Genomic DNA, 19,703 nt, shown 5'->3' with positions numbered 1-19,703 from the left:
TGATGAATGAGTGGAAAAAAGAATAAAATATGAAGAGAAAAGGTAGGTATGATTTGATGAGTGTAAGATAAGACTTTTGGACAGAAACCTGCATATCTATCTACCTATCCATCCACCTTCTGTAGAAAGGACCCACCCAGCTGAATAATTGTATCATTTATTGAACACCTACAATGTACCAGGCACTTTTTACATACATTTTCTCTACATTTCAAAGAAACCCTTCAGAACTGTAGAAAAGGCAATGGCTACTCAAAGAAAATGAGTAATTTTTACAGGGTCACATTGCTGCAGCGGGTAGAGCCAGGTTCCAAACTCGGCTCTGTCTGATACCAAAGCCTGTGCTCTTTTCAGGAGACCACCCTGATCTTACTTTTTTGAAGAAGCTTATTGATCCATCTCAGAAGCTACATACCACCCGAGGAACCTGGAACTCCTTCAAAAATGTTCCAAAACAAAGAGCAGGCATTTTTCAAAATAATTTGAAGTTGACTGACCTGAGGCTTTTGGGCTGGAACTCTTAGAACTATGCCTGAGCAGTCTCCCAAGAACAGGGTTCCTCTGTGGAGCACCCAGTAGGGAGTGTGCTTTGGCAAGTCCGAGCCCATCCAAAGGTTGGCACCCAAAATTATAAAGGGAGGGACACTCAAGGAGCTGCTACATCATGATACCGTATCATTATTTTACATTGGTGTAATTCCTGCTTGACTGCTGGTTAAGCCACCTTACGTGTCTGAAATGGAAGAAGCCTTTGTAGGTAAGCATAGAACTGAACTGGGTATTCTTTTATTTTCCCTTTTTAAAAAATTTTTTTTATTTTTTTTCTGTTCCATTATGGTTTATTACAGGATATTGAATATACTTCCCTGTGCTATACAGTAAGACCTTATTGTTTATCCATTCTCTATATAATAGTTTGCATCTGCTAATCCCAAAATCCCAATCCAACCCTCCCCTGACCTTGGCAACCACAAGTTGTTCTCTGTGTCTGAGTCTGTTTCTGTTTTGTAGATAAGTTCATTTGTGTCATATTTTAGATTCCACATATAAGTGATATCATATGGTATCTGTCTTTTTCTGACTTACTTTGTTTAGTATGATAATCTCTAGGTCTATCCATGTTGCTGCAGGTGGCATTATTTCATTCTTTTTTATGGCTGAGTAGTAGTCCATTGTATGTATATGTGTGTATATACACACACCCCCCCCCCCACACATCTTCTTTATCCATTCATCTATCGATGGACATTTAGGTTGTTTCATTGAACCGGGTATTCTTCATGGCCAACTTCTCAGCCAAGTGGCAGGACAAGGTGCAGGAGTCCCTAAAGTTGCACCTCTTCCTACATTCATGTTGAATGAGTCAGTCCACACCCTTCATGGGAAGGGACTCAGTGGTCCTCAAGGGTGGCTTTCCCTTGCACGTGGCCAGGTGCCATGTCATCATGGGCACTGGGGCAATATTTGAAGATGACCATGGTGTTGAACGCTGGCAGCAGAAGGAGAGAATGAAGCATCCCCCAACAAGGGAGCTATATTTGAGTGTCTAAATCCCTGATTACACCTAAGTAGGCTAAACCAAAACCCAAATTTCCCTTTCAATAGAAAATCTTTCTGTCTCGGGGGATGGACTTGGGGAAAGCCATCACTGGAGTTTTTCATCTTCTCCTGGGTTTTTCTCAGGCAGGGAACTGGATTGGGGGCTATTAGAGAAAGGAAAGGAAAGAGCTCCAAACTGAGTTGCCCAAAGCAGATTTCAAATTGCTTGGAGAGTTTGTATTCATCTGCTGATTTGACTAAGCTGCTCCAAGCGGATGCAAATGGTCTCTGCAGGATTTTACTAGGAGGAAGAGGCTGGGGGAGCGGAGGATCTTGCAGATTTCTAGTCCTGGGGGAGGCTTCTCCTTTAGGAGGCTGGCAGGGGAAGGATGTCTGACTTCCCAGGTTGTGTTGCAAGGGTAATCTACCTCATTTTGGTGCAGGTCTTGACTTAGGGCCCTGTGTGTCTCGAAAGGGGAACATGGTAATTCAGTTGACTAGAAACTAAAGGTCTAACATCCCTCAGCGGTCGTCATTGGGTGATTTTCCCACATGCAATTCTATAGAATCAGAATTACAGACATTTAATGCTTGCAGGGCAGTGTGTACGTGGGTCGAGGGGAGGGTTTGGCAGGAAAGAGAGAAGGGAACTAACACGGACGTGCCAGGATCGTTACACATTTTCTTCATCGAATCACTGCAGTGGTGCATTGAGGAAAATAACTCTCCAGGAAACAAAGGCTCAAACCTTCAGTGAATTGCTTGAGATAGTGGTTAGATGGGTTTAGAATCCAGTACAGCTGCTGTTCCTCCTATTTTTCCACACGTCTCTGGAAAGAGGAGATTCTCACCTGGTCACGTGCATGTTTCCCCTTTCTAACAGAAAAGCAGGAGTCCAGCCGTGAGCAAGATAGTCCGGGTGTCTCACAGCTGGATCTCCGGAACACCCAGACTTCTAGGGCTTTGTGACGTGGCTTTCCCCATGTTCGGGGCTCTCCTCAAAAGTACTGTTCTAATTTCCCAGTCCCCAGACTGAACCCAAACAGCATGTTTTGTGCACATGTGGGCTGAGTAGAGACTTCCTTAACCAGAAGGAGAAAACAAAATCAAGGAACCTCACAAAGTAATCTAAGAAAGAACAAAACCTACACGTATCCTACAGCTATTGAACTGGAACAAAACCAGATCAAAATGCCCTCAGTAAACCCGAACTGAGGCAGGATTTCCCTTGAGTCGACTCCAACGCCACAAATAAGTTTCCCCGAGTGCTCAGGGGCTCTGTGAGGCTGAGAACATGGTCCACAGAGGATGCTGGGCTGCGGACCCTGGTTCAGACACCCCCGGGTCATGAGGGGCTCCGGCAGCCCGTCACCTGGCTAGGCTCGGACCCCTCCTCTGTATAAGTGTTGGGGTTGTACTTGTTCCACGGTCTCCAAACTCAAACGAAACGAGCGGTGGAAACTTTTTCAGGAGGTGTCCTTTTGGGGAATCCCGACGTGTAGAACTGATAAAAGCAGAGGCGCTCGGGGTGACCTGCTGTTGATAGCTCAGCGGATCCAGAGTGAAGTACAAAAATAATAACAGGTAATATTTAATGTGCCACGTATGGGACTTTTCTGAGCCCTTTCCGTGATAACTCATGTACTGCGCACGGCCATCCTTTTGAAGTGGGTGCTGCTATGATCATCATCCCCATTTCACATGTGAGGACACAGAGGCACAGCAACGTTAAGCCAGTTGCCCGAGGTCAGATAGCAAGTGAGAGGAAGCGTGGGATTAAAGGCAGGTGTTCCGACTGCACTTGTTTCAACACTCTGCTCTGTGGCTCTCTCCAGCCAGCTGTGCTGGGGACCAGTCTACGTAAGGGATACAAAATAAGAACGGACTCAATCAGAAACTTGGTACCAATGAACCCAGGTGTCTATCTAGAATTCCTGATGTGACTGGCAAGATGAAGGTTGGGCACTGACGCCCAAGTAGACAGGAGCCTCAGGTGGACAAAACCAACATCTTTGCTGGTAATGCCCTATCTCTGATGCTGTTTTGCTCCTGGCACAGCTGGTCACTCCTTGATGATTTCGCAGGCTGTTCCTGCAGCCCTGAGGCCCACTGTCTAGAAATATCTCTTTGTCTATAATTGCAATAGGCTCAAGTTCTGAGACCAAAGATTCAGTGCGTAATGCTGTTTACCAGGAATGAGGAATTTATTTTATTAACTCATTTTAAAGCCCTTTAATACGCCTCCCAAGAGGCTGCCTATTTCAGAGATTTGCAAAAGGAAAGCGAAGAGGGAATATGAGTTACAGAACAGTGAAAAGTGTTTTGCCAACATGACAGACAGAAGAAATAATTTTAAAACACGTTTGGAAGATGGTTTCATTTCAGTAGACATGTAATATATCTCTGTCTTTTATGTGTGAGTGACTAACACTACCTGGTTATGAATGGAAAGGTAACTGTCTTTTAAGGTAGCTTTAGATAAAGTAAAAATGTCGATATGTTCAATGCATGCAGTGAATTTATTTTGTATGCAAGAGTCGTGTTTTCTCCCAGTCTGTAGCTTGTCTTTTCATTTTCTTTTCACTTAACGGTGACTTTCTTTTTTTAATTAATTAATTTATTTTTGGCTGTGCTGGGTCTTCGCTGCTGCACACAGGCTTTCTCTAGTTGCAGCGAGTGGGGGCTACTCTTCGTTGCGGTGCGCGGCTTCTCATTGTGGTGGCTTCTCTTGTTGTGGAGCACGGGCTCTAGGCGTGTGGGCTCAGTAGTTGTGGCGCATGGGCTTTCTCTAGTTGCAGCGAGTGGGGGCTACTCTTTGTTGTGGTGCATGGGCTTCTCATTGCGGTGGCTTCTCTTGTTGTGGAGCACGGGCTCTAGGCACGTGGGCTTCAGTAGTTGTGGCGCACCTGCTCTAGAGCGCAGGCTCAGTAGTTGTGGCGCACGGGCTTAGTTGCTTCGCGGCATGTGGGATCTTCCCGGTCCAGGGCTTGAACCCGTGTTCCCTGCATTGGCAGGCAGACTCTTAACTACTGCGCCACCAGGGAAGTCCCTTAACGGTGACTTTTGAAGAGCAAGTTTTAATTTTGATAAAGTCCAATTTGTCAACAATTTTTTTCTTTCTTGAATTGTGTTTTTGGGGTCATATCTAAGAAATTTTTGTCTAACTCAAGTGAACTCTTTGACTTTACTCCCACATTCAAAACACTTATTCAGATACACATGTACCAGGTACCACGCGAGGGGCTGGTCATATAAAAGCACATCAAACACTCTCTTCCCCTCTGAGAGCTCTAGTAGGGACAGGGGCAATGAGCAATCCATGGCAGACAGGCATCTAGTTGGATTTACAGAGTGCTTGCCGTTGGGACACCAAGGAGGGAGTGTGTCGTGCTCCCAGGCCATGGAAGGAGGCAAAGGCCAACTCAGGTGGTCTGATGTGGGATCTCATAACCAAAACTGGTTGAGGGGACAGGCACAGCGACCCTCAGAAGACTCTAGAAGAGTGTTGTTAAGAGGGTTTGGGGAGAGAGAGAGAGAGTAGTCTTCTACTGCCTTCAAAGAGATTTGGCAGAATTTATGTGTTGGCTTTTACTAGCAGAGATCTACCTCGTCAATCTAGCAGGAATGAGGTCCTTAAAAAAAAGGTGAATCTGTAAGTACCGACCATGAGGACACTGCCCCAAGATTGTCTGCTTTTAATGTCAGTGTCTTGGGCAGTTTGAGTAGAGGGTCTTTTGGAACAAGAATGGCATCATCAGCTTTCTGTCTGCTCATACTTCTCAAGATTGGTCTTTCCAGAGGCTCAAAGAGGCAGTGGTGCCAGGAATTCTTCCCTCCCATCATGATGGTGACCATGAAGCATCTGGTTACGTGCCCCTGTGTTAAGGTCCAGTATGTGAATAGTTATCCCTTCACTCAGCAGAGACTTTTGCTCATGGTGTTTACTGTTGTTGCTGTCGTAAAAGGAGAACAAGCAGACTTTCTTGCAGAGCAGGACTGGCCTTGGGGACGATTCTAGGGGAGGAGTTGGCAAAAGAGTACACCAAAGAGAGAGGCTAGCTCAGTGTCTCCTTAGGTTCAGAATCTCAGGGCTGATGGATCATTGGTCTCTTGCGACTCAAAGTGTGGTCTGAGGACCAGAAGCATCAGCATCACTGGGGAGCTTTTGGTAAATGTGCCGAATCTCAAGCCTCGCCTGGAGAGGAGAGTAGAAGGGTAGATCTGCCCCCGTTTCCTAAGATGGTGACCTTACTGGCAAAATCTGCTTTGTACCCAGACCCCCAGGTGATTCAAAGCACTTTCAGGTTTGAGAAGCGTCGGTCTGGTCCAGTGGTTCTGAAGTCTCTTGCAAAACCCCCGGCTAAGTGGTCACCTGGGCTCTGCTTAGTAATTCCAGGAACAGACAGCCAAGGGCGGTGAGGATGATCCTTTTCTTTTTCAATTAGGCTAGTTAGGCAGATAAGTGGATAGAAGGGAATGAATTGCCCGTGCTCTGATTTACAAGGGCAGGCCAGCTGTTAGAGTTACCTTGAAAATAGCTCATCGTTATAGCAAACAGACTGCTTAAAAGGTTTGGAGGAAGCAAGAAGAGGACTTTGTTATGGGATTCTGTCCATTCAGCCTCCTTCCACAGTATGTCTAGTATTAGGGAAAATGCAGCATATTGTGAGTAACATTAATGCAACTTAGTTGTCATCGATTACTTTGTGTGTTTACTTTAACTCACCACACACTTGTTTTCATACTATGATGAACAAATGGACGCTAGCAGTGGTTCCCAGACTTCAGCGTGCATCAGAGTCACCCGGAGAGCTTGGTAGACGAGATTACTAAGCCCCACTCCCAAAGGTTTTGATTCAGTTGATGGGGTGGGAACTTTTATTTGCATTTCTAGCAGTCCCCAGGGGATACTGATGCTGGTTATAGAAATAGTAGCTTCAGGTGCATTATTAGCACCTTAGGAAATACCTAAACCCCTATTACTCGACACTGTGCTCTGACGATACAGAATAGAGGGCCAAGTTTCAGTAAGTCAAGGTCATGGGCGACAGAATACCTGGGACAACTTAAATATAGAAATAATCTCACAACACTCTCGGAGACCACTGATTCCAAACTTCTGCTTCCCAAACCTATATCGGAGTTGCTTACAAGCAAAATAAGTTGCTTCCTTTTCCATTCTCCTCTTAGTTTCTACCCACCACTGATGGCAGGTAGATAGTTCTGGTCGACTGCAGGACGCTTGATGTTGGGGTCGTAAGTGCCTACTGGTGGGTAGATGACTCCACTGGCTAGTGTGGCTGAGACATTCTGAGGGCGGGGCTGGCTCTGAGCTGTGTGATGGATGACCTTCCAGGTCATTATAGGCCTGGGTGTAGTCACATTCATGCCCTCATCACCTATACGTGCACACCCATGATTTTAGCACAGTTGAGGGGCAGTTCTATTGTGGGAAGACCTAGGGTCCTTTAACTCTTCGAGTCAGGTGAGTCCGCAGCAAACTGATCATCTTCGGCACAGCACAGGACCCAAGCCGTCTCTGACTGAGGTTCCTGCTGGCAAATTTCTCCACTTGCGGCAGCTGCTCAGATTTGAACTGTTTGCTCTGACCTTTCTGGTGCCACTTGTCTAAAGATTGCCTGCAGACTGCTCTGTGACAGAGGCTTCCTGTCAGTGAAAAACCATGACTGCACTTTACACCATAATTGAGTGGAGACAGGATTTACTTCATTGGACCACCTTGCCTGTCTGACTCCATTTCATATTATTAAAAACAGAGACTTGGATTTTTTTTTTATAAAAAATTTATTGAGATGATGCAATTATAGGCTTTTCTTTAAAAATTATTTGCAATTCACTGGCCCTGAGAAAAGGCTTTTTTTTTTGTCTGTTTTTCTTTTTTGTTACATTCATTTGATTCAGTCCCTTATAAACCCCACACCTCATAAACAACAAGAGATTAGAAATAAAAAAAAAAAAATTCTAGATTTGTCCTGGTTTGCAGGCGGTTGCGGTCACAAAGGGAAATCTTCAAGAATGTTCCCTTGGCGTGTATGAGAGATTCGGGGAGTTTGTCGTTGTTTAGTGTTGATGCAGATGGGGCCCAAAGGGTACCAGGTTAGTCTTCTGCGGTGTTTAGGCAGGCAGGGACCATTGTCACCCCCCCTTCCCACCCACCCCTCCTGGCTCCTTGGATTAGTCCCTTCCTTACTGCTCAGAAGAGGAACAGGCTGAGGGGGTGAAAACTAACTAGCACCGAATGCTTGGGCAGAGAAACTGCCTTTTGTTCTGTGTGTATTTCCCCCCATGTTTATCTTCAGCTTCCTGGGTGGGAAAGGGTCAGATCGGGGTACGGCCAGGCTGGGTCCCAATCCTCATGCTGTCCCTGGCATGCCGTCTGCTCCTAGGACAAGTCACAGGACCTCTCTGACACTCAGATTCCCCTTCCTCAAAAGGGGAGCTAACGTTTCAGACATGTATTCAGAGTTGGATCCTAGGCAGTGAATGGCGGAGGAGGTGTGGTTCCTTAGGCATTTAGGTCCATCCCGTCAAAGCCATTTAAGTTTCTGCTAAGTCTACATTCTCACTTGGACAAGGTGTCAGTGTAAGAAGGTGATGGAGCAGGGGGTTCCAAACATACTGCTGAAAAGAGAAAAAAATCCATCGGTTGTTACTCCTCTTTTCCTGTGGGGATACCCCCGCCCCCCAAAGGGTGTGGAACATCGGTGACGCTACCTTAGGCAAGACAAAGTTGCCTCGGAACAGAAAGATCTTAGAGATAGCATTACTTCCACGTAGCCCGTCCAGCCAATTGCCACTGCTTTCTTCTGATGGAGAGGAAGCACCCTGGTTACCTCAAGGTGCAGAGAAGAGTAGACACTAGAGAATTTCAAGGTACAAGCGAGACTGTCTGCCTCGGACCCAGCTGGAGGCAAGTTTGCTCCCCTGCAGCATTCTTCTGAGTTCTCCTTTCTCAGTTTCTCATTTTGCAAGCCAAGACCTCCCACGATGGCAACAGGGAAAGGCCAACTACTCAGATCATGGACGTACTTTTAGTTTGGTCCCAGGTGAAATTTTCGTCACCCCTAATGCTTAGTGTTGAAGTGAGAAATTTCATGCTAGATAGATTCTGTAGGTAGGAGATACGCTCTTGGAGGGCAAGGATTGTGCCCGATGCTTGGGAATCTCTTGGGGTGTCTAGCAGGTGCTCCATCAAAGTTGCCTAAATTGAACCTGAAATCTTTCAGGTCTGCAGTGTGTAAATGCTGTATCCCCGGCATCAGCATCACTCAGGTATCCTCTCAAAGAACCAATGAGAAGAACCTTTGCCATTAAGGGAGTGAACAGAAAACCAATAACGGTAATACCTGGATGGACAGTGAAGACTACATTGGAATTGCCACCTTCTATTTCTTCAAGTGGCCGAAGGTGCCAGCCTAAGTCTTACAGACTCTTACAGGATATTGCTTTAAATACAGAAATCCTGGGGGCAAAGGGGAATTTCCCCTCCATAACTCAACTGTAAGACTCTTTGGACAATAAGAGCCCGAGTCCTTAAACCTGGGTGAACGGAATGAGATGCTCTAATCTTAGGGAAGAGTGACATCATGCCCGGGTCTCTGGTTTTATGTCACACAAAGAGAGCCTCAGTAAAGATCCACCCTTTCTCTCCAGCCCTGCAACTCAAGGGCTTCACAACACACCAGGTATTTGGCTTAATCTCTCCATTGGAGAGCCAACATCAGTCATCTTAGAGGCTGGAAGATGATCACTGTGTGCTATGGAACGCTCTTGAAAGACATCTGTAGTATGCTGGGATCCAGCTGGATTTCATCCCCGTTCGAGCAGACTGAACCCAAACCCTTCATAAGGGGACAGGTAGAAGGTCCCTGACCTCACCGCAAACCCGACCTTCTGGAAGGTAAGAGTGGAGGGAGTGTGTGAGGGTGGGAGGAGGCCGGCCACCCCTGCGCATCTATCTGTGGTCGGATGAGAGGCGGGAGCATTTCCAGTGCCCTTGAGCGATAGTCAGCCTATTTGTCCCTCCCTCCCCGCAGGCTGGTATCCTCGTCAGTGAGGCTGGGGCTGGGGGAGGGGTGGAGAATTCCTCCTGCCTGTGTGACCACAACCCCTGCCTGCCTGACTCACTCAGAAATGGCCTGAGGACGTGCCTGGGCATTTGGTGGCTTCATCCGGAAGGGCTGCTGACAGTGCAGACACGTACCCGGGGGGCCATGAGATGCTCACCCAACTGAGCAGAGGAAGCGGAGAGAAACGAGGACGGGGTGCTTTGTACGGGAGGTCTAATCTTCGTGAGTAAAAAAAGACTGCACTCCTAATGTTGGATTCCGAGCCTGTATTGGAAGAGTTGATTTAGATGGCTATTGAAAAGGAAAAAAAAAAACCCCCAAACTGCAACAGCTTTCTAAAAATATGTTATCATCGACAGTACTAAGGGGTGGCCCCTTCCTCGTTTTATAAGATACTGTTGACCTTATTTTGAGGTGAAAAAGAGCCACACATGGGTCCATTCTGAAACACAGCTAGGAAAGAAGAGGGGAATAGTAAGGTATCTGAGGAATTTCCCGTCTGCCCAGGCGTGGCAAACACCAGTAACAACTGAGACTACACACTCCAGGGTCCTCCCTCTCAAATGCCCTGTGTCCTGTGGGGACCAGGAAACTTAAAAAAAAAAAAAAAAAAAGGCTGGGAATTGAAAAAAATGTAGGTGAGGGTATGAAACTGACTGCACGATGGCCTCTGGGATGCAGCAGAGATGACCCTCCATAACCTACTTTGGAATAATTCATACCCCACTGCAGAAGATCTGTCACCTGGACCGTCAGGCCTGTGTGATTTTCTTTTTCATTTTTTTCTCACTTCGCAGCACTTGCAAACTAATCCCAAGATGCTGGGGCTTCCAAATAACCTGGACAGCCTTCCAGGCTTATCTTACGCTCTGTGGAACCACCAAGCCCCGCAGTTCTCCCAGCTGGGTCAGGGGCAGCCTGCCGGACTAGCGTTCATCTTTCCGGAAGGCAGCAGCCTCCGTGATGTTTCTGGCCACCCTCCGATAGGTAGCCAAATGCTGGGATGTGGGTTTGATTTTTGTGGTGCCGGCTATAAAGCACCCAGACCACTGATTGCGTTTAGGTGCCAGCAATTCCCAAGACTCTCCAAAGAGGCTGAACTCTGCTGAAAGGCATCTGAAGTTCCACAACAGGCGAGGGGGGAGGACGGGACGGGGCAGGAAAGGAAAGAGAGCCAGAGAGAGAAGAAGAGAGCTCTCCTTTTCACTTTATCTTTTTTAAAAGCATCTTTTTTTTTTCTTTTTTCTTTTTTTTTCCAGCCAAGACCCAACAGCAACAGGAACAAACCTGATCCACGTGGCAGGATCAAGAGAACCTGAACCCTTTTGCAAGTGTTCTCTCTCCTGACCAGTTGGGCTTCTGCACTTTGTGAGATTTGCAAAAAATATATATATATATAATAGATATATATTTCCATAGGAAAACAACCTCGATGTCTTCCCCTATATGAATGATGAAAAGTCAAACTGCATGGTCTTAAAAAAGAACAAAACCAAAAACACCATGAAACTTAACAACAGGTGGAACGGGGTGGGGGAGGAGTTACAGACAGAGATTCCAAACGAGAAGGAACCATGAAGATGAGTCCCAGGCTGGTGCCCTTGGCCAGAATTCCAGCGCCGCCTTTGCCGAGTGGTTTGTCTAAGGTGCTCCGGGGTCCCTCACGCTGGGCGAGAGAAGTGTCACTGCCATGTCCGGGTCTCTTCCCTTCCGCTCCGTCACGCCCCAGCCATCCTGGCGGGCAGGGCGCCCTTGGCTACCGGCCCGCTGAGCCGGGGACTGGTTCCTTCAACACTCATCTTCTTGGTATATTTGTTCATCCAGCTCCTGGGACTCAAGATGCTCCAGACGGTCTGTTCGGCCACTCATGATTTCATCCGGGGTTTTCATAAACCTTTGGAAGAGGAAATGGTGGCGTGAAGAGGTTACACTTTCCTAAAGCTGTCTTTACCTTGAACTCTAAAAAGAGAGTTCCGATCGCCTTCACACAGCTGGAGAGCTACTGAACCTGGTCATAATGCTAACTTAGCACAAATTAGAAAAAGTTACCCCTTCCTCTGACTGCCTGAAAGTTGGCAAAACAATGATAAACAAAAGTCTAGGATGACTGTAAAGAAGACGGAGCCGTGTGATGCATTCCTGCGTGACCAGGTGAGGGGGCCCTGGGACAGCACACGTGTCTGCATCTCTGATTTTCAGAGGGTTAGATTTTACAAAGACCCGTGAGCGCTGTATGTCCATTTCCATCCCAGACTGTGAGCCCAAGGAATGGTATTCAAAACTTGAATCTAATGCGAAGGATACAATTAAATGCTAGGTGGAAAAGCTGGGGAATAGGGCAAGATGGTGGAGCTTCTGGAAATTAGAAAGGCCAAAAGAAAGAATCTTTTTCAATGTTATCACCGCTCCACCCCAAATGCTAGCCATTCATCCCCTTTATTCTGTCTTCCTTTGCAGCTAGGTGCATACAGCAAGCCTCATCTTCTTGGTCGCTGGGGTCATTTGGAAATTACATGAGTGCCGTGTTTTGACCATGATTTACATGGTTCAGGAAGGGTGCCTGGCTGCAAACGTTCCGTCCTTACGGTGGGAGGGCCCTTTCCACAGCCTACACACCGTTCCCTTCCTCTGCTCGGTACCACATGACCTGTCTTAAAACAGACATTTTCTCTCATCACTTCATGTTCAAAAGCCTATGATGAGGGCCTTCCCTGGTGGTCCAGTGGTTAAGACTCTGCACTTCCAATGCAGGGTGCATGGGTTTGATCCCTGGTTGGGGAACTAAGATCCCACATGCCTTGTGGCATGGCCCCCCCCCCAAAAAAAAAATCCTGTGACGACTACTTATCAAGTCAAGGATCCACTCTTTGGGCCCCTCTGTCATCTCAACCCGGAAACTCTTTTGTTTTTTACTGTTTACTAGCATGAACCCTTCACTCCAGTCTCGCCAGTTCTTTTTCTATAAATCACAGCTCATGCCACCCTCCAAACCTTTAGCTTTGCCCTTATTTGGAACCCTCTTGACGCCTTCCACTCTCTGAGCCCTACTCACTGTCTGGGCTCTTGTCTCATCATCCACACCAAAATCTCCAAGAGCCCCTCCAGTTTAACACTTCACTTGATCACACACCGGGTTTTATACCGAGAAGCCTTCATTTTGGGGCGAGTCTGGCTTCTGACATTCATTTCCTCAAAAATGACTGATCTCTCCTCACAAATGGCACTCTTCTTTCCTTTTATCTTGTTGCAATCACTGTTGGAAGCCTGTGAACCTTCCACCTACGACTACTTTTCTTTTCTGCCCATTATTGCCGATTTTTTTTTTTTTTTTTTGCGGTACGCGGGCCTCTCACTGTTGTGGCCTCTCCTGTTGCAGAGCACAGGCTCCGGACGCACAGGCTCAGCAGCCATGGCTCACGGGCCCAGCCGCTCCGCGGCATGTGGGATCCTCCCAGACCGGGGCACGAACCCGTGTCCCCTCCATCGGCAGGCGGACTCTCAACCACTGCGCCACCAGGGAAACCCTTATTGCTGATTTTTTTCAAGCAGTCTGTTCCGTAGCATCTGCAGCCTGTCTTCCACTTTTATCCTGGAGCTAACACTTCTCCCTCAACATCTGGAGTCACTAATAATCCCCTCCAGGCCGAGTCCACAGATGTGTTGTATTTGGCCCTCTGAACTACCCCTATCCTCTTTTGACGGCTTTTCCATATTAAGTTTCTGATATTCCACACCAGGCTTGCCCAGAAACATTTATCAAAAGCCTCCATAAGGTATAAAACAGAACTATATATATAAAATATAACCCTCTACCTTCTAGGAGCTTATGACCTACTTGTTGGGGAGAAGGACTTCATATATACAACTATTAAAAATGTAAATCATGATGTAGTTTAGGGCCAAGGAAACCCAACATGATGGAAGAAGGTATCTGTGCATGTCTCAGCAGTTGAAGGAGGTCTCATAAAGGGTAGTAGACTTGAGGCAGACCTGGGGGTATATATGTTAAAAAAGCAAAGGTTAAAGTGATGCACATTTCTGGCACAGGGAACCCTATTAGTGTTGCAGGGCAGCTGGCAGTGTGTATTATGAATTTGGGAGGTAGGAGAATGGACCAGAGGCAGAGATTGCTGAATTAATCTAGGTAACAGTCATGAAGTCTAGACATCAGCCTCCACTGCCAGGGAAGCAATAATAATGCTTCTGCTTTGCTTTCATCTTCCAGGTCTCGTGAGAGTACTTGCTATTGGTAGATTCCAACCTGGAGCCTGCTGGTAAGAAATCTTGGGAAATGTGGTTCCCAGGCTTCTAGCCCCTGAAACATAGACTGGAGCGGGAATGGTGCTGAAGAGCCAATGGACTATCCAGCACAATGATGACTCAGATGTAAGAAGAGTCAAAGATAACTCTAGTGTCAAGGTTGGTTACTTCAACAATGGTGATGCCACTGTTGATGTAACATTTATTCTGGGGGTGGGGAGATTTCCAGTATGGGAAGAAGGCCTGTCTTGAACATTTCATGTCTGAGATATTCATGTGATATTTAAGAGGACATGTCCTATAAGAAGCTCTTGGAAATGAAGATTTGGAATTTCAGGGAGATTTTAGAGTTGCATGTAGGGATCTGAGAGCCCATCCACGGAGGTGATAACTGAAGCTGTGTCACGGGATCCATCCGTCCAGGGAAAAAGTATAGCGTGCGAAGAACAGAAGCCCAGGACTAAGGTTAGGGTGAAGGATGAAAAGAAGGCATCAGCAGAGCCCGAGAAAGGAGGCTTCTTTTTCCACTTTATTCTACTCTGTTTCCAGCTCTTGAAAAGCCTTCTCTGTTTCTTTTGAAGGTCGCAGCTGTTTTTTTTTTACTGCTCCTACGTTACCACACGTTTCCAATGCTCAGGCCCAGGTTCTCTGCTCTTTCCAGTAAGTACTTATCCCAGTGAGCTCGTCTGCTCATACAGCGTCATTGTGTCATTTCCGACCCAAATCCACACCTCGAGCCCCACCTGTCCCACCTGCCAAAACGCAGAACCTGAGGTCGTGCTTGTCAATCCCACCTTCTCCCAAGCTTCATTTGGTCTCACCACGTCAATTACCACCACTGTCAGGGGGCTATGTCTCCCTCTCCTGATTGGTCCTTTAGATCCCGTCTTTTCCCTCTTCTAATTGTTTCTCCTCTCTTGCCTAGGAATCACAATCTATGTGGTAGGTTAAATGGTTGGAACTCATTAGCTGGGAGGAATTCTGGAAAGAGGAATGTCGACTGCAGCAGCTTTCAGACTTTTACAAGGCACTGTCATAAATAGATTTTACATCATGACACACACACACACACACACACACACACACACACACACCCCTGAATCACAGTTTTCATGAATCAACAGTCACTCTTAATTCATGTGATACAGTCTGATATTTTCAACTCTATCCTTTCCTATTCAATTGTTCTATTTCATTAAAAAAAACTAGACTCATTAAATCTAGTTCATGATTCACTAACGGGCAGGGTTGGCAACCTGGAGGCCTAGGTTTGTTTAGTTCCCTGCTTTGCCATCGGCTCCTCTGATTGCTCCCTTTAACTACCATAGATATAAATGCCAGATAATACTGTTTGATCATCGCATTATTTGAAAGGTGAGTCAGATTGTGTTTATTTAGTTTTGGCTTTACTCTAGGTTAGACATAAGTGGAAAAGAAAAAAATTTTTTTTTCTTCAATTCTAACAAACCACCACCTGGTATCGAATGTGTAGCAGTGATGGCTTTGAGGATCAGATAGGCAGGTAGAGATCGTAACAGTCTCCCTCCTCCCTCTTATTTGAAGAAAACAATATCCTCCCAGAAGAAGGAAAGGAGAAAACGGAAGTGCTACCTGAACAAAAGCCTTTGTCCTGGCTCCTTCCTGATGATGTTTAGTTTGTAGTAGTGGCGCAGGGCTCTGGACATTTTCTCATAGGTCATGTTTGTTCTGTTCTGTTTGTTCAAAGGCGGAAGAGGGAAAAAAAGCACAAAGACACAATGAAATGAACCTCAGAAAAGACGCTGCAGGAGCTATTCAAATCCAGCTCTTCAGCTACTTCTGTGGCCCCGCCAGTTGGGAAAGCCACCTGCTAATCTGCTCCCTGCCACGCCCACCCCTGGGCTTTTTTCACAGACGTCCTCGCTGAGGTTTCTCCTAAGGTGAGTCTAGCTAACAAAGCACATCCCGCAGTGGCCTCCCCGACTTCCTCTCCCAGGCCTGCGCTCTGCTGTGCCCGAGGAATTTCCTGCAGTTCCCCCTGTCTGGGGGGTCATCCTTCACCTTCTGACCCACAGAGAATTTCTCTTCCTTTTTTCCTTTTTAAAAAAATTTAAAAAAATTTTTACAGTGACCTTTCTCAAGCTTGTGTTTCTGGTTTGTCATTTTTAAGGAAGAGATTTTTTTGTTTAAATTCCTGTCATGGAAGCAAGAATACAGTGGTTCCGAGCCCTGGGGTGAGGGCACCCTGTGCGAGCTGCAGAGCGATTTTTCTCAGTGACTCACAGGGTGGATGGTGTCAGTGGGGTCTGGCCATATTTGGTCACGACAGCCTCTGGTAGGTCCTCCTCAGCGGGGCCAGAGCACGGGCTGCCATCCTCCAAGGCTGCAGCCAGGGCAGAGCTCAGCGGTGTCTGCCCTGTGGCCTGCCTCTCCTTCGGCGGATCTGGAGTTGGGCCTTCCTGGTGCCTTGCCACCTCTGCCCCACGGCTACCTGTCTGTGCTCAGGCCTGGATCTTGCTGACTTATTTTTTTTTTCAAGTAGGAATACAGATTTATCTTAATTTTCTTTTCTTTTTTTTTTTGGCAGGGGAACTCTCTGCGTATTTTACTTTATTTTACTGTGATAAGAACACTGACCATGAGATTTACCCTCACCCTCTTAAACTTTTAAATGCATAATACAGCACCTAATACAGGGTTAACTACAGGTACAGTGTCCTACAGCAGATCTCTAGAACTTACTCCTCTTGTTTAATGGAAACTTTATGCCCCTTGATCAGTAACTCCCCATCTCCCCCGTTTCCCCAATCCCTGGCAACACCAGTCCACTCCTGGACTCAATGAATTTGCTTATTTTAGATCTAACTTTGAGTAAGTGGAATCAGGCAGTATTTGTCTTTCTGTGACTGGCTTCTTTCACTCAGCATCATGCCTTCAGGGTTCATCCATGTTGCCACACGCTGCAGAATCTCCTTTTTTTTTTTTTTTTTTTTTTTCAGGCTGAAGGATATTCCATTGTGTGTATATAGCGTGGTTTCCTCATCCATTCATCCATCAGTGGATGTCAAGGTTGTTTTACCCACTTTTTACATCTATGCACTTTAATGGTTTTCCTAACTATAAAAGACTTTATCTTTTAAATTCGATTCCCTCTTCCCAAGGTGGAAAACTGTAGGGGCAATCAGACTTCTTGCACTGTTTGCTTTTCAAGGAGATGCTTTAAAGTCAGAGGATAAAGCATTTTCCATGTAGAACTGGGCTTTTGCGACCATGGAAGTTTCTAACCCAGCGGAACAGAAGCGACGCTTCCCAAAGCCCCCTTGTGAGTCACAGAGTGCCACAGTGCATCCCTGGCACCCAGTGCCTAACGATGGCGTGGGTGGCAGGACCGGGCCGAGGCAGGGGAGTGACGGTTACTCGTAATGAGGCCTATCAGACCGGGAGGCTTAACTGGCACCTGGCACAAGGCACAAATGGAAAGGGGCATCTTTAATTATTTCCTCCCCTTTGCAACTAATTGTTTGTCCAGTGAGGAATAAACTAAATAATCATGGGCAGACAGGAAGCAGAAGACAGACAATTATCCTCCAACCCAGGGATGAAGACTAGATTTTGGCCCTACTTTATAGAACGAATATCTGGTGCCCTTTTACCTTATGGTTTCCCCACAGTCGAGCCAGTCCATTGGGATCCACTATCCGGAATATTTTGGATTCTTTGTCCTCCCATCGGATGAAGTTTTCGTACCGGCTGTCAGAAAGCAACTGATAGACGTAATCCCAAAGCAGTCTACAGTCTACAGAGGAAAAGGGCAAGAAAACACTGTTGACAAGGTTGCTTGATGAAGTACTAAGGGCAAGAATCAGAAAATAATCGAGTAACCGCTTTTGCCTCCTTTGGATGGATGGTCTAACTTCCTCGTTTTGGGAATTCCCTGGCGGTCCAGGGGTTAGGATGCTGCGCTTTCACTGCTGAGGGGCTTGGGTTTGATCCCTGGTTGGGGAAGTAAGATCCCGCAAGCCACTCGGCCAAAACTAAAACAAAAACACATCCTCGTTTTATAGTGAGGGGAGCAAGGCACAGAGAGACCTGTGAGGTGGCAACCTGTGGCCTGTGGAGGCCTTCAGGGCTGTCCGGGCCCAGAACTTCCCCCCTCAGGTGAGGACACAGAGACCCAGAGGGAGGAAGGGACTGGTCCACGGTCATGACCAATGACCTGAACTTGAGCAGAGCCCACAGAAGGGACGGAACAAGCTCTAACTGCAAATGAATTGGTTCTGGAAAGGGGCTGAAGACAGGCTGGCAGGTAAAAGGGCAAAGCGTGTGCTCGTGTTCAGAGGAGCAATGTGGTGTCAATGGTGGCGTTAAAGGTTACTTTGGAGGGTGCGACTCAGCGGATAAAGACGTGACGATTGGGGTCGGCTGAAAAGTGGCAGAAAAAGAAGCACGATGCGTGAAAAGCTGTGGGAGAAGAAAACCCCTGTGGTTTGGGGGCTACGACTGTGGGAACCACGGCCAGCATGGTCTTCAGAAAGAATATGGATAGTCTCCTTATAGCTACTTCGGAGGTTTTAAAAATCGTTTTAGTATAATGGAATCAGTGTAGAAAGGAACCCAGTGCAGAAAATCCCTTTCTCCACGTGCAAAACCGATGTTGGATCACTTGGTCAGGCAACAGATCTTTCTTTGTACAGGCCAGGCGCTGGGCTAGGCCTTGACTTTAGGCTGTGGATTGGCAAATTGAAAGAGAAGATGCAGGCTGTGCACCTTTGCCCTGTTCTAGTGCTTTCGGGATTGGTGCCAGAACCGGGGGTGGCTTGGCCCCTAGCACAGCCTTGATAGGCGGATGGGAGCAGATGTGGACTTTCTAAGTCTAGCTGATGCAGGACTGGCCTCCAGATGAGAATAAGAGACCCCCCCGGTGTGCACTGTTGCTTCTGGGAGCTTTGATGAGCACTAGCCAGCATGGCTGGTCGTAAACGATTAATTTTGTTGGATGCCGTGTATGTGTCCTGCACTTTGCAAGCATTATTTCTAATCCTCACTTTACACACTGCATCCTGTCTAATCCTCTCGTGCCCGAGGTCACTGGGATTTGAACTCTGGGGCTCCTGCACCGCAAGGTGCAGATTTCCTTACTTCCTTATGTTGGGTGAGGCCTGGCACACCTGCGTGGGGAATGTCCAGTCCCAACCTGGGCTATTTCAGAGCGAGCCAAACATTCACCTCCCGGAGAATGCAGCACACCCTCCTCTGGCACATATTTACAAGAGGAAACGAGTCAGGTCGCCTTGGGCAAGTTGCTTAAATCTCCCTGAGGTTCCGTTTCCTCCTTCATGAAAGGGGAATAATAACGTCAACTCTCTCCAGGATTACTGAGTGAAGAGAAAGTAAGGAAAACAATAACAACAGCAGTTACTGGGTGCTATTTGCAGGCACCGGGCTGTGTGTTCTACCAGCCAGGTTGCCTCTGACCCTTAGGGCACCTGAGGAGGCCAGTGCTGTTGCTATTCCTAGTTTACGGCCAAGGAAGCTGGGGCTTAGCGTGTTTGGTCATTGGCTCAAAGGCACAGCTCGTGAGTGACACAGGTTGGAGTCTGGAGCCCGTGCTGTGCCACATGTCCTGCTGAGACGTCTATTCTCAGAGGAGAGGGTTAACAGGTAACTGTTAGTCAAGGACTTTTCCAAGCAAGCTTTAACTCTGAGTGTGTCCTTCATGCAGTCCAGCTTTCTCACTGAACAGCAGAAGGAACTGGCCTAAAGTGTGGAATTTTCCAGGAGGCTTAATCTTTTAAGGAACTACCATGAAACTTAAAATGACCATACATCTTCAGT

The 19,703-nt window shown here is 47.0% G+C and overlaps 1 protein-coding gene across 2 annotated transcripts in view; it reads right to left on the bottom strand.

Annotated features, from left to right (window-relative positions):
- Positions 1–7,356: 7,356 nt before the first annotated feature.
- ETV6 (ETS variant transcription factor 6) overlaps positions 7,357–19,703 on the bottom strand; it is a 249,944-nt gene continuing 237,597 nt past the window's right edge. For both annotated transcript variants that reach the window (XM_060113265.1, XM_060113267.1), the window contains exons 6-8: positions 17,522–17,664; positions 15,501–15,601; positions 7,357–11,523 (exon numbers count right to left, since the gene is read on the bottom strand). In XM_060113265.1, coding sequence (XP_059969248.1) covers positions 11,418–11,523; positions 15,501–15,601; positions 17,522–17,664 — 350 coding nt within the window. In that variant the 3' untranslated portion in view covers positions 7,357–11,417. The remainder of the gene's footprint in view (positions 11,524–15,500; positions 15,602–17,521; positions 17,665–19,703) is intronic.

Source organism: Mesoplodon densirostris, chromosome 11, assembly GCF_025265405.1.
Source record: "Mesoplodon densirostris isolate mMesDen1 chromosome 11, mMesDen1 primary haplotype, whole genome shotgun sequence".
Lineage (NCBI taxonomy): Eukaryota > Metazoa > Chordata > Mammalia > Artiodactyla > Ziphiidae > Mesoplodon > Mesoplodon densirostris.
Note: the sequence above shows the minus strand (reverse complement) of the source record. Positions and strands in the feature narration are given on the sequence as shown.